The following is a 15,144-nucleotide window of genomic DNA, read 5'->3' as shown; positions in this document are numbered from 1 at the left end:
TCACGGAACCGCCTTCATTTCGCCATCCTGGGACGCTCCACCCACGGCCACCTGCAACGACCTCGTTTGCTCGTCGCGGGAATCTGGACCACAGACAATTCAGTGTGACATCTCCGTCACCGCTTGCGCGGACCGGGGTGGGCGCTGCGTCGTCGGTGTGGAACCCCTGCCTTCCTTGGGAGTCTACGCTGGCAGGATGATGGCTTCGCGAGCAAGCTGGTCGGATCGGAATCCGTTTCGGTTGAGTGGATGTGGTTCCACGGGTACTCCTCAGAACCGCCCTTTCCGAAATGGGCAACTCGAAGCTGTAAGGAAAAGAGCCCTTTCGGGAAATGCTGATTAGCCTCCGTATATGGAACGAGCAGTGGTCCAGGCTTACTTCTATATGAAGGCTCTTCTTGTTTGAGGCTTCTCCCCGAAGTCACTAGCTTCTGTCAGCTTCCGGGTGATTCAGCTGCTCCGACGGATCTATGTGCTGCTCACTCCAATTGCTTCCGTAGCGTGGTATCCTGGAATAGCCTCTGTGTCAGTGTTATGCCGTCTGGAAATTTCTCTGTCCACTTACCGCGCAGATTTTGGTTACTGTTCTGGCGTTCCCCTAGACCACAAGCGGATGCGGAGCCGGGAAGACGGAGTCTCTTCGTGAAAACCCGACGGATGTGGCGTCTATTTTGATTCTGTAAATGGCAATGCTATTAACTGTTTGCCTACAGGGGTTTGTTGGCTTCACTCACCGATCGGATGGTGGTAATTTTCGTGGCACTTCCTGGCAGATTATGAGCTCCTTCCGGTCAACGGCTGCTTGGACCAGGCTGTCCGAGAACAAAGTAGTTGCTCGGATGTACCGTTCTGCACGCACACATGTGCTCCGTAGTCCCAAAATTCCTGCAAGGCAATAGTGTTAGGACTCTGCCGGCTTGGATGTTTTGATTTTTCTTACCTAGACTTTCCTGAGGTTACTGGTGATCCTCTTCTATGCACTGGACCGTTCCGGTTCGCGTGTGAGTGCACCGGTTCACGTGGTTAGTATCAGCCTGGTGGTGAGACTCGGCAATGAACTTCCACCGACGATCAGCGACACCCGAAGAGTTTTCTCGCAGGATTGATTTTGGTTGGCGCTTTTCGGCGGTGTTTCGCAATTTCCGAGCGATTTTGTCACCGTGCGAATTTGGTATTTGCTGCCCGAGTAATACACAAAACTTAACCACCAGTTCCGCACTCTGCGTATAGGGTCCGCAGATCGTCCTCCACCTGATCGACCCATCTAGCTCGCTGCGCACCACGTGTTCTTGTACCGGTCGGATGACTCTTGAGAACCATTTGGACGATGGTTGTGGACGATGGTTGGTTCTCTCAGTAGTTGATGAAGCTCGTGGTTAAGTCGCCTTCTCCAAGTCCTCGTCTTCCATCTGCACTCCGCCGTAGATGGTACGCAACACCTTCCGTTCAAAAACTCCAAGGGCGCGTTGATCCTCTGCACGTGTTTCGTGTCCATAGAGGACTACCGATCTAATCAGCGTTTTGTAGACGGATAACTTCGTGTTACGGCGAACGTTACTCGATCGTAGAGTTCTGCGGAGTCCAAAGTAAGCTCGATTTCCTGCCAAAATGCGCCTCTGAATTTCTCTGCTGGTGTCGTTGTCGGCGGTCACCAGTGAGCCCAAGTACACGAATTCTTCAACCGCCTCGATTTCATCACCGCCGATATAAATTCGGGGTGGCGGGCGCGGTCATTCCTCCCTGGAGACCTTTTCCATCATGTACTTTGTCTTCGACACATTAATGACTAATCTGATTCGCCTGGCTCTTTAGTACGTTTCCGCCAATATTACAGTAGTTTACAAAATAAAACGAAAGTCGTGAACTTCTGCCAACGACCAAAATTTTTGAAGCACAAGCGCTGATTTCGAAACCGTGCTTCAAAAAATTTTAAGCAGAACAATATTGAGCTCAATATTGAGTTTTACGACTTTTTGAAATATGGAATTTACTAAAATTCAAATATCTTGCGTTTTGTGCAACCAATTTTAAATCTTTTTTCATTAATTAAAAGCTGAATATAATACCATTCGATCATCTGAAAGCAGGTTTTGCGTCAGATTGATGAAATTCAAGATAATGGCAAGATTTAGGGACGATCTCCTTAAATTTTAGCAAAATTTCCAAAAATATATGAAGGAATGTATTTTTTTCAATAAGAAAAAAAAATTCCTTCTCAACCAGGGTTGTTAACGTTAATCAACGATTAACGCCGTTGACGTTAATTTTCTCCGAAATCAACCTCAACGGCGTTGCGTTCTTTTTGGGGTAAATAACGTTAACGTCAACGGGATGCGTTAAATCAACGTTAACGAATAGCGTTAATCCAACCGTTAATTACTCACTGTGATTTGAAAAAAAAAACGATAGTGTTGGCTGGCAGTGCTTCCTAAAGGTGCTAGGATGAATCTTGTTTGTAAAGATTTTTGAGCAGTCATCTGGCCAGTGGCCTGGCCGGCGATTTCGATTTGTGTAGTTTGGATCGGCACGCGTAGTTCGTTCCGAGTTTCTCTGGCCTGATCACTCCCAGCCCCGGTATAGATAGACCTGGCGTAATAATTAAATTAACATACTTTCCACGGCTAAGGGCCTGGGAATCCTTTTGGTGGTAAACTCACTCTGCTGACGATAGATATCGGTTCACTGTTTAGCTAGTCACGCTGCATTTTTGAGATGAGAGCTTATTCTTATTTTGTATTTACTATGAGATAAGTATTTCATTTATTTATGTGCTAACGACAAAAAACAGTTTTTATTGTTTGCTTTGAGAAAACTATAGGTTGGGCGTGAGCATGAGCATAGATGACCGCACAATTCGTAGTTGCTACTCCGTGATTGACCAGAGATTTTCCGGAATCCAGTTCCGGGGCCAAGTTTTGAAAATGGTTCAATACCGTCATGGGGCATCTCAAACATCATGATTTTCAAAATACATCATTCTGGGCAAATATTGCGTTATCTGAAATATTGTTGGCCATTTTAGAACCGGTATTCGGATTTCACGGGAATCGGTTCCGGTGGTTCCGGGGTCAATTTTTCGAAGATGAACATCAGGAAATCATACGGAAGTTCTTCCAGGAATTCCTCCAGAAATTCCTTCAGGAATTCCTCCGGAAAAAAAATGCCTCCGGGAATTCCTCCGGAAATGCCTCCGGGAATTCCTCCGGAAATGCCTCCGGGAATTCCTCCGGAAATGCCTCCGGGAATTCCTCCGGAAATGCCTCCGGGAATTCCTCCGGAAATGCCTCCGGGAATTCCTCCGGAAATGCCTCCGGAAATTCCTCCAGGAATTCCTCCGGAAATTCCTCAGGGAATTCCACCGGAAATTCCTCCAGGAATTCCACCGGAAATTCCTCCAGGAATTCCACCGGAAATGCCTCCGGGAATTCCTCCGGAAATGCCTCCGGCAATTCCTCCGGAAATGCCTCCGGCAATTCCTCCGGTAATGCCTCCGGCAATTCCTCCGGAAATGCCTCCGGGAATTCCTCCGGAAATGCCTCCGGAAATTCCTCCGGAAATTCCTCCAGGAATTCCTCCGGAAATTCCTCCAGGAATTCCACCGGAAATTCCTCCAGGAATACATCCGAAAATTCCTCCAGGAATTCCTCCTGGAATTCCTCCGGAAATTCTTCCTGGAATTCCTCCGGAAATGCCTCCGGGAATTCCTCCGGAAATGCCTCCGGAAATTTCTCCGGGGAATTCCTGGAAGAATTTCCGGAGGAATTCCTGGAGGAATTTCCGGAGGAATACCTAGAGAAGTTTTCGGAGCAATTTCTAGAGGAAATTCCAGAGGAATTCCTGGAAGAACTTCCGTATGAATTCCTGATGTTCACCTTCGAAAAATTGACCCCGGAACCACCGGAACCGATTCCCGGGAAATCCGAATACCGGTTCTAAAATGACCAACAGTATTTCAGACAACGCAATATTTGCCCAGAATGATGTATTTTGAAAATCATGATGTTTGAGATGCCGCATGACGGTATTGAACCATTTTCAAAACTTGGCCCCGGAACTGGATTCTGGAAAATTTGTATACCGATTCCATAATGGCCAAATGTATCCTAAGTGGCCAATCATCATGATAAAATGCCATAATTTTCAAAATCATGAAGTTTGATGTGTCGCATGATGGTGTTTGTTTATTTTCGAAAATTGGACCCCGGAACCACCGGAACCGATTCCCGGGAAATCCGAATACCGGTTCCAAAATGGCCAACAGTATTTCAGACAACGCCAAAACAGCACAGAATGATGCATCTTGAAAAACCACGAAGTTTGAGGTGTCGCATGATAGTATTGAATCATATTCAAAAATTGACCCCGGAACCGGTTCCCCGGAACATCCGTAAAACGGGTTCCAAGGCACGTAGTGACCGGGATGCACTTCTAGACAAATTTTTCTATCATTCTAGTGCACTAACGTCTGAAAACTGAACGGCTCTCATATCGAAAATTTACTTTTTCCAAAATGGCCAAATCGAATGACCCATTTTGATTCCGGAATAACTCCGGAACCAGGTGGCCACTCCAACAATCCCTAGCAAATCCTTAAATTAGAAGGATATCCGCTTATTGTGTCAAAATTTGGCCGAAAAATATTGAAAAACAAAAAAGTTATTACAAAAACAGTATTTTTTCGCACTCTCGTTAGGGGGAGTTGGTAACGGAAGGGTTAAATAAAGTATGCTCTCGGGAAATTCTAGAAAACAAACTTTTATGCTCCCACTCGATCATTAGAGCATGTATGAGCATGAGCATGAACATAGATGACCGCACAATTCGTAGTTGCTACTCCGTGATTGACCATAGCAATCGAAATTGCACAAGGAACCAATGAATAGGGCTTGGGACTAGCTCAACACAGTTCGAGAGCTCTCAACTTTAATAGGGTCAATAATGGCGCCGGCCACGTCCTTACGGTCATCGAGGATGGGAGTGAATGTTAGTAAGACAAACGTTGTTATAAAGACCGCGAATCGCTGCATCTCCACGTTTGTCTCAGGAAGGAATTTTTTGTTAGTAGGGTAGGGTACATTGTCAGTCTGGGAGTCACCTATGGTTGGTTATGCTCCCACTCGATCATTAGAGGATAGAAACTTGTTTTATATAAACAGTCATCGAACAAATTACGCCTTGAATGGGCCTTTAAACATGATAATGTCTTGTTATAATGAGCATAGCGATAGAATCGATGTAACTATGAGTAGGAACATGCTTAAAAAAGCTTTTTATGCAAGAAATCAGGCGCAATTAGGTTAATGCAAGTACACTCAGTAGCAAAAAAAAGCCGAGCTGATTTTTCTCCTAAAATCCGTCATGTTCAATCTGCTGCAACTTTGTCAATTACATATCAATTTTTTTGGTTGAAAATTTTACCACTTCATCATCAATATATTGATAATTTATGGTCAAAATTCCAAATTGATAGAAATTATGTACTTTGAGTTATAACAACTTTTATGAAAAAATCCATTTCAAAAATCCGTATTTCAGTGAAAAATTTAAGTAGCTTCATGAAAATTTCACTGCAGCGTCAGTAAATATAGAAAATGTTGTGGTCAAAATTTGAAATGTTTTCATCCAGCGGTTTGGGCCACAGAATTCTCAAAGTTGAAGTACCAGTGTGGGTGCCTACAGTTTTCACTCCATATTGACCATGCTGAAACAGCGGTGCAGAAAAAAAGCCGAGGTCAATTCGTTCCATTAATGTTTAGATCTAAGTTTTAATAAACGAAAAAATCCATATTGTGTGACATATTTTTATAAATTGTCGTGTATTATGCTAGTTATTTATGACATTCTACACGTAACACATAGTGCGCTACGCGTTACACGTAATGCGTTACAAACATACATATGGTAGTGAATATACAAGTAAGTAGTTTTAATAATTTACAAATTTTGGCTACTGTAAAAACTTTATCATATAAGCAAACAAGTTGAGGGGTATAATTTAGAACCACAAAGTATGATATAATAAGGCATGTAACATCACTTGTTTGCTTATGATGAGGTTTTTAGAGTAGCCAAAATTTGTAAATTATACAAACTACTTGTATATTCACTACCATATGTATGTTTGTAACGCATTACGTGTAACGCGTAACGTATGTGTTACGTGTAGAATATCATAAATAACTAGCAGCCCACACGAAAATTTCTAAAAAAATATATCATACAATATGGATTGTTTATTAAAACTTAGATCTAAATTTTAATTGAACGAATTGACCTCGGCTTTTTTTCTGCACCGCTGTTTCAGCATGGTCAATATGGAGTGAAAACTGTAGGCACCCACACTGGTACTTCAACTTTGACGATTTCTGTGGCCCAAAACGCTGGATGAAAATATTTCAAATTTTGACCACAATATTTCCTATATTTACTGACGCTGCAGTGAAATTTTCATGAAGCTACTAAAATTTTTCACTGAAATACGGATTTTTGAAAAAAAGTATGTCCAAAAATTGATTTTTTCCTTTAAGTTGCTATAACTCAAAGTATATAATTTCTATCAATTTGAAATTTTGACCATACATTAAGGACTGTATCGGAAATTAACTATAAACATTCAAAATGGTCTATCTCGACGTACGGTTGGTCTTTTCATTCCGGTTCTTCTATGAAATCTTCCCAATATAGTAAAGTTTAGAACAGCTGGAAGAAATTTGGAAAATGTTTAGTATTATTGAAAATATGGTTCTATGAGTATTCCACACAAAATAGCAATCTGTACAAACTGCATTTTTTTTTAATTTTTTAACGTTTCAAACATTTGTAGCGAAAAAAATTTGTACGGGGAAAAATCTGGAAAATAATGATTATTACTAGCAGTTATGTACACATCACATATCACTCAAAACCGACTTTTAAAATTCTTATTTTGGATAGAAAAACCTCCAACATTAAGAATATGGTGTATCCCAAAAAACACCTACTTTTTGGTCGAACTTTGACGCTCTGTTTTAAATATCTTTAGAGGTTATAAAAATCCGTTCTCTGGTAAAACTACTTCTTCAACAGATTGAAATTAATACCCAATCGAAAAAAATGCAAATTTTCAATTTTATGTATTTTTTTATTTGCGTAATCGTTCTTTGAAGACGCATAAAAAAAGAGCTCCTCGAAAAATGGCCTTTTTTCATTTTTAAGAATTGCCCTAAACTGCGGAGGGTATTTTACTTGATGAAAATAATTTTCCTATATCATGAGCATTCTGGAAAAGAATATATTTGCGCAAAAATAAGAGAAATAATTGAATATTTTCCCACAATTTTTGCAATTTTTAATTTTTAGGATGTGTCCAAAATTTTAAAAACATATGTGCAATCTTTGAGATAAAAGTCCAAGTTAAATGATTATTTTTGGAAAATCAGAACTGCCATCCTTTATTTAAGAGATTTACATAGTATCTCCAAAAAATAAAGTTATGTTTATTTCGAACAGATTATTTTTCAGGCAATTGTGAACGTTTATAGTTAATTTCCGATACAGTCCTTATATCAATATATTGATGATGAAGTGGTAAAATTTTCAGCCAAAAATATTGATAATTGCCAAAGTTGCAGCAGACTGAACATGACGGATTTTAGGAGAAAAAATCAGCTCGGCTTTTTTTTGCTACTGAGTGTATAATATTACTGTAGCTATTAGTGTAGGGTATTTCCCTTCTTAAGTATGTGGCTCCCATTTTGATCCTACAATAAACAAAGGATTGAAGCGCTGTTTGTTTTGTTTCTTATTTTTGTATTTTTTGTTAGAAGTGAGCACCCATGGAAACAAAAAGAACGGAATCAATCGGTGCCGTAAATAATCGCTTGTTTTCGAAAAAGATGAATATTAGCGTGGGACACAAAAAGACATTTTACTCCTGTACACTTTTTGGGCTCCATTTTGGTCCCATATCATCTATGCAAAATTTCAGCTCGATCGGAGAAACTATATTTTAGCGCCAGCCGTTTTAAGTTTTCATACGATTTACTATGGGGAAAATCACCTTTTCAAAGAAAAATCGCCACAGGTTGCCCCTCAACCTCCAAAAATATATCGATGAATTATTTCTGTTGGAAATTTTACGAGGAACAAACCCCCTGAGGACCGCAAAGCGATCTGAGGCATGTGGAAAAAGTTATTGACTGAAAACCGAATGGCATGCCAACGCTGTTTAGCATGTAAGGAATAACAATAAATAATAAAATCTCGTCATTTTATCGATCGGGTAAGACTTAATAACTTTTTCCACGAATGTCGCATCACTTTGCGGTCTTCAGAGGTCTGATTCCTCGTGAAGTTATCTACTGAAATCATTCAACGATATATTTTTAGGGATCAATGGGTGACTTCAAGCGTTTTTTCTTTGAAGAAGTAAATATTCTCCATAGTAAATCGTATGAAAAACTAAGAATGGCTGGCGCTAAAATATAGTTTCTTCGATCGATCTGAAACTTTGCACAGTTGATATGGGACCAAAATGAAACTCAAAAAGTATACAGGAGTTGAAGTTTTTCCATTTTTTATATTTTCCCAAATAAACCGTGTACCAGGCTAATGAATATGGGAGCGTGAGATTACTGATGGAACACATACCCTATAAACAATTGTAACGGTCTACGAATTGATTGACAACAATAAATAAATAAATCGAACATTGACCTTATGGATTGAAGTGAGAGCGGTTTTTTCGTCACTTTCTTGTAGAACTGGTCTAGCCGCACAAGTTTTACATATCAATTTCAGCTTGAAAAAATGAATGTGATAACAGCTAGATATGCCGAAATGACATTTTCGGCACTGACTGATGAAACAATAAAAAGCATGTTTACACGAATAAATGTTGCGTAGACAATTTGAGATACGCATGGGATGTAAGATTCCGTCGGCCGAGCAGACCAAATGTCGACACGTTATCCTTTAGCTAAGCACAGAAAAAGGTGTTGCGCAAAATTAAACTACATCCTATAATCCTAATCTTATAATAACTAAAATATCTTTATTTTGATTGCTATTTTTTTTATGAATCATTGATGTTTCAGCCAGTTTTAATTACCACTTACAATATATTGCTTCGTTGATATCACTCTCTTTCCGTTTCTTCCATGTATCTTTTACTTCAGCATTCTATTGATGCCCCTGTCTGAGCCATTTCCAAGTTTCCAACCGGTCCAATGAAATGAAGTGCTCCAATCACGGCCGTTAGTCAATCTGAGCCGTATGCCATGATCACCACCAGCGAGAATGTTGAATGAAGCAGACCAAAAAAATATGCTCATCTTCTGTGCTTCTATAGGTATGCTTGTTATAACTCACGTGTCTGCTCGTTGTTGAAGTTGGAACTGTTTTTAATAGGAGATCGCAGTCAATCATTAGACAAGTTTTGAATAAAATATTGTTTCCATCTTTTACTAAGCCCTTAACAGCAGATTTCACTCGGTATACATCTATAGTACCGTAGACCGGGGTCAAATTGATCAGCGGGGTGAAATTGATCAATCAGGGACTACATTGTAATTCCATTCTGACAACTTCTATACGTCGTTATGATCATAATGTTCTTACGTTATTCAGTTCAGATGCCTAGAGATGAGTATGCACTTTTCAGTTTTTAGAAAAAGTTAGTCTTACATTACTTTTTTGAAGGTTTTTTAATGTGTTTATTACTTAGATAAAACCGTTGGTTCTAAACAATCAATTGCCACTAGTATTACCTGTGAACTTTTTGTGTTCACATTTGTATGGAACCTTTATTGTGATGTTATGTACATATTCTAGACAAGAATCAGTTATTAAACTATTGCATTTTGTTTAAAAATTAATTTAATGTGGCTGAACTCGCTAATTTCATAGAAAATTGCCTACCTTTAGGCGTTTAAGAGTCAATTTCAAAAGTTAATTTAGCTTTTTAAAAGACAAATTCACAAGTTGTAAAAGTTTTGACACGTAATTCGTGCTCAAACGGTCAAAATTAAGTGGATAAGGCGATTTAGAATTTTAAATGATGTTAAATTGTATGCTGATCAATTTCACCCCAAAATGGTATTTTAATTTTTTTAGGGTTTGAAGTTGTTAACTTTATGTTAAAATTTGTTGAACGAAAATTGTGTCATGCAGTTTTATAAGGTCCACCCAGTACTGATTTTTCATAAATTCTTTTGATAATATTTGGATTGGTGCTCACGTTATCAGCAAAAGGTGTTTTAAGGTGATCAATTTGACCCCGGTTTACGGTATCTTGATACCAAATTTGCTGAAATCGTAATCCCGTTTACAGTATTTCGACAAAAAAGACAATTGAGCGTATCGAGAATCTGCTGTTGGAATTGAAGGCAGGTAGCAGCAAAAAGTACACAACAAATTTATCTTCGTGTTCACGCCTTCACCACTTTTTATTTTGTTTTCAGACTATTGATTCACTCTTAGAAAACATGCTGGGCGATGGTCGTCCTCTACTTTATTCATTTTTTCAATCTTTTATTTATCCGCGATGATGTGTTTACACTCGTACAATGTAAGCTCGATACAAAACGTGTTGACTCGGAACGGGAATCGGGTCGTCATCCCCAAAGTGAGTAATTGATTCAACAGATGATGGGCTTTAACAAGAATGCAACACGATTTGGCAAAACCCTGAGCTCAGTCAGTACTGTCATGTAGGGTATCGGGATGCTTCGTTGGCATAGTCCCCTCGTTCGGCCTATCTTAACGTTATCCAAAAACTCAAACAAACACGCCGAACTGGATATCGGAAAAGCTTTGCGCCAAACACCTGTAACATTTCGTTTCAATTTTAGCACTTTGGAGTATTAAAATTGTATGAAAATGTCACTTTGTTTAGCTTTTGTAGACGCCATGATTCTTCGGCTTAGTGGGTAGTCTATACACATGATCATAAATGGCATGATTCTGGAATATTTCGAATTGCCTTTTCAATAACTGAACATTTGATGCGACGGTCAAAGATGCTATTTTGAATTTGTATGTTTGTTTTTATCGAATAATAACTATTTTACAAATTACATGTGGGCCGAATATTGAGGACATTTTTTTCACTATGTACCCAAATCTTGGCCCATCAGTAAAGTGACGTCAAAAACACCGATAAAGTGACGCCAACAACATTGCTTGCGTAAGAACCAGAAAGAACGAACAGAAAGATAGATTTTGTGTGCGGTGACTGTAAAAATATAACACAATAATCGGGTTGCATTGTTTTCGTTACTAAAAAAAGAACTTTAGTTTAAGTGATTTATTTATAGTTTTTTGAAAATTTGGCTCCAAAAATGTAATTTGAAAGTATGATTGGTGAACAAACAGAGATAATACCTCAGCAGAAATATTGAAAAAAATGAGATAATAAGTGGTTCTAGTGCATGGAAAGCAATAGGCCAACGTTGTATCCACTAATAGGCCAATTTATGTACCATAGACCAACGTTGCATACCATCACATCGAATCTTTTCAACTTAGTTAAGTAAATTCTTGAATATTTACGTAAGTTTACTTCCAGTTGGTGAAACATGCATAGCCTAGAGTGCATAATAGGGTCAACATATTATTTCTAGTGCTATTAATTCATGAGTTATGGTAAAAATTGTCAAGGCGGTTTGCAAATTAGGCCAAGGAATGATCCATATACCCTATTTTCCAAAAACTGCAGAATGATCAATACATTGAATGATGTAAGCATTTGTTAAAAAAAAACAAATTGGACTTTTTTTACATTTCCTCATCTGTAATATTTAGTCAGAGCAAATTGCTTTCGAAGTTATATTTCTGTAATTAAAATATATTCTCAGTTATTTTCAGTACGGAAAGCAATACATCGACATCAATCACTGAAACAATTTATCTGATGGAGAGAAATTGAGCATGAGCATGAGCATGAGCATAGATGACCGTACTATTCGTAGTTGCTACTCCGTGATTGACCAGAACAATCGAAGTTGCACAAGGAACCAACAGACGGAGCTTGGGAGTAGCTTACCGTCCTCAATGTGCATCTTCGAGAATTCCAAACTTTATTAGGTCAATAACGGCGCCGGCCACGTCCTTACGGTCATCGAGGAAGGGAAGGAATGTTATTATGACGTGCGTTGCTTACTAAAGACCGAGATCACCTCTGCGTCTCCACGTCTGTCATGGGAAGGACTTTTTGTTAGTGGGGAGGGGGAAAGGGCGCATGATATGAGTTCACTTTGGTAAGTGGAGTGATTCATGCAACCCTATTAATATCAAACCACTTATTTTCATTTGGACTAAAACAAAACACATGCCGACATCGAAGATGACGAACCATTCAGATAGTTTTCGAAGTGCGAAAATTAACGAAAGAGAAAATAAAGTGATTTCAACCAACGTGGCTTTGGAACTTGGGCCGACACTTGACGTGACGAACATTTCAATGTCTGTTGACTTAAATCGCAAAAAATGTTGTTTGTTGCATTTATCGTATCATAAATCGCCCCGTACGAAGATGAGCAGTCAAATAGACGACGACCGAATGAAAACGCGGCCTGTACACTCTGCCACCAAAAACTCACTAAATCACCCCGTACGAAGATGAGCAGTCAAATAGACGACGACGACGACCGAATGAAAACGCGGCCTGTACACTTTGCCACCAAAAACTCACTCAATTTATCTGATGGAGAGAAATTGCAAAAAAAAAACATTTAGACATTTTGTTGAAATCTTTACTATGGAAAATAGGACAAAATTCATCGAATGGACATTTGGTCGAAAAGCATTCACTGATGAAAAGACATTCGAACAGTAATTAATATAATGAACTTCGGTATTACATGAAAGAACAACCTAGAAGGAGAAGAAATCTGACGAAGGCAGTTTTAATATCTAAACATAGTTACATTATGAAACTGGAAAGAACTCCGCTCCCAGCTTATGTGCAAAACGGAAGAGAGATATTCGATAACATCTCAACATTCAACATTGTTCTTTCAAACACATGTAAAAAAAAGAAAAATATCTAATGATACAAAATGCCAGCTGTAATTATCAAACACAGTACGAAAAGGAAACTTAAAAGAACAGCTTATTTTCAAAAGAAGGAGGAATCCATATAGGCTTAGTGTACCAGTTATGGCTATAGTACCTCAAATTCGCCATCAACAAGAAAAAAATTGTGAACAAAAGATCACGTTCACAAAACATGATTGCACTCATTAACCCTACACAATTTGCTCAAATTATGATAGAAATAAATCATTTTCCTTAAAATAGTAAATAGTGCGAAGTAGAACCGAAATAAGAAAATATGTCCATAACCGGTACAGGGTTCCTATCATTGGCACATGCCGTAATAAATACTAAAAGTAGTTTTGGCTCCGGTTCTATATTTTTTCTTCAAAGTATGAAAACTTATCAATCATTCAGTATTGTTTTGTTCCTTGCTGTGCAGTGCATGCATTGCTCCTGTATGCACTGAAAGAATTTTCCATATTGGTAGTATGTGTCAGCTTCTATAGATTTTTGCAATTAGAGTTTACAAATATTGAATATATGCCACACACATACCTCCGGATGAACATTTACAACTTATTGGTAGTATGTGTCGCTCTTATAAAATGTAAGTCCATAGTTTTTACTCTTCATCGTTGATGGCTCATTCAATTGGGTTCTTTAGGGGTATCCGGATTATTCCATAATCGGATTCTCCGCCCAAAAATTAGTCGAAATCCAAAATTTCACAATTTTTGGAGTCCGGAAACTATTTTTACAATGCATTTAAAGTTTGTATGGGGAAATTTTTTTGTTCGGGTCGAACTGTCACTTTATCGATTGAACTGTCATTCTATCCACGAATATTAAAACTGTTTTGTTAATTAAACCATCAAAACAAAGGTATTGGAATCCAATAAAATCACGTTTCACTCAGAAAAATGAGCTCTTTCGATTAGGCTATAAAAAATAGCAATATTTTATTCACTAAACAACCCAATTTATTTGGCTAATTATTTATTTTTTTCTGAATTTTATTCGGCATTTCAATCAATTTATTGATTTTCCACAGAAATTTAAAGCACGTTTATTTGTTGGTATAATATTGAAGTACAACTGAAACTAACTGATTCTTATCAACACAATTTAAAAATGTAGATGGTTTTTTGGTCGGATGCAGGAGTAGTGAAACGTGTCCGGGCCGCCCATGGGGTGAGTATCTCAGCATATTCGATAAGGTTCGCTATTGTCTCGCGCGAAAATGAAAACAATAGATGCGCGTGTGTTTAGTGTTTAGTACAGTCAGGTTTTTTTTACGCGGTTTTGATTTACGCGGCCGCGTAAATGAAAACTCCATACAAAAAAAAATTCATCGTCTTATTTTTGCATGATTCGTCGAGAAATGGTGAGACTTTTTTTACGCGGTTTTTCGAAATTTGAACTGAGTTTTTTTTTACGCGGTACGTATCCCCCGCGTAAAAAAAACCTGACTGTATTGTGTTGTTCCATGTTGTGTCTGCATATGGTTTGGTTTATTAATGTGTCTTTTGTTGCGTTCAGTTCATTCCTGCGTGGAATGGAATAAAAGTTTCTGCTCCCTGGTGGGGTGGAGACGCGCGACAGGATTTCTTTTATTAAATAATATGTTTTCGTACAGACAAGTGGTCGATTGTGTGCGAAAGTTAGTGTTTATAATAGAAATACACTAGAACTCCAATGGCGCTGTAGTCACATTTCTTATTTAATTATTTTAATAACTAAGATTGCAATAATTTACTATTTTCAAGTGCCCATCTTGTAGAGGACCTTTTGTGATTGTAAACAAAATTAACTTGACACTTCTAGTACCGCTGATGACGCTGTAATGGCGTGGCAAACTAGATGTTAGTCACACGAACAGTCGCGACATTGGACTTCTATGGCTAGTTATTCTACTGTGGTCGATTGTGTGCGAAAGTTAGTGTTTATAATAGAAATACACTAGAACTCCAATGGCGCTGTAGTCACATTTCTTATTTAATTATTTTAATAACTAAGATTGCAATAATTTACTATTTTCAAGTGCCCATCTTGTAGAGGACCTTTTGTGATTGTAAACAAAATTAACTTGACACTTCTAGTACCGCTGATGACGCTGTAATGGCGTGG

The 15,144-nt window shown here is 38.5% G+C and overlaps 1 protein-coding gene and 1 long non-coding RNA gene across 2 annotated transcripts in view; one reads left to right on the top strand and one right to left on the bottom strand.

Moving 5' to 3' along the window:
* The window catches only part of LOC109428192 (N(6)-adenine-specific methyltransferase METTL4), a 35,781-nt gene extending 26,309 nt beyond the window's left edge, over window positions 1–9,472 (top strand). The window contains exon 3 of the mRNA XM_062851533.1: window positions 9,156–9,472. Coding sequence (XP_062707517.1) covers window positions 9,156–9,179 — 24 coding nt within the window. The 3' untranslated portion in view covers window positions 9,180–9,472. The remainder of the gene's footprint in view (window positions 1–9,155) is intronic.
* Window positions 141–1,192, bottom strand: LOC134287085 (uncharacterized). Its single transcript, XR_009997004.1, has 4 exons — window positions 941–1,192; window positions 735–885; window positions 566–677; window positions 141–509 (listed from the first exon to the last, which is right to left on the bottom strand). It is a non-coding gene; the product is annotated as an uncharacterized LOC134287085 (long non-coding RNA).
* Window positions 9,473–15,144: the final 5,672 nt, after the last annotated feature.

Source organism: Aedes albopictus, chromosome 2 (assembly GCF_035046485.1).
Source record: "Aedes albopictus strain Foshan chromosome 2, AalbF5, whole genome shotgun sequence".
Lineage (NCBI taxonomy): Eukaryota > Metazoa > Arthropoda > Insecta > Diptera > Culicidae > Aedes > Aedes albopictus.
This window is presented reverse-complemented; position numbering and strand designations above follow the sequence as displayed.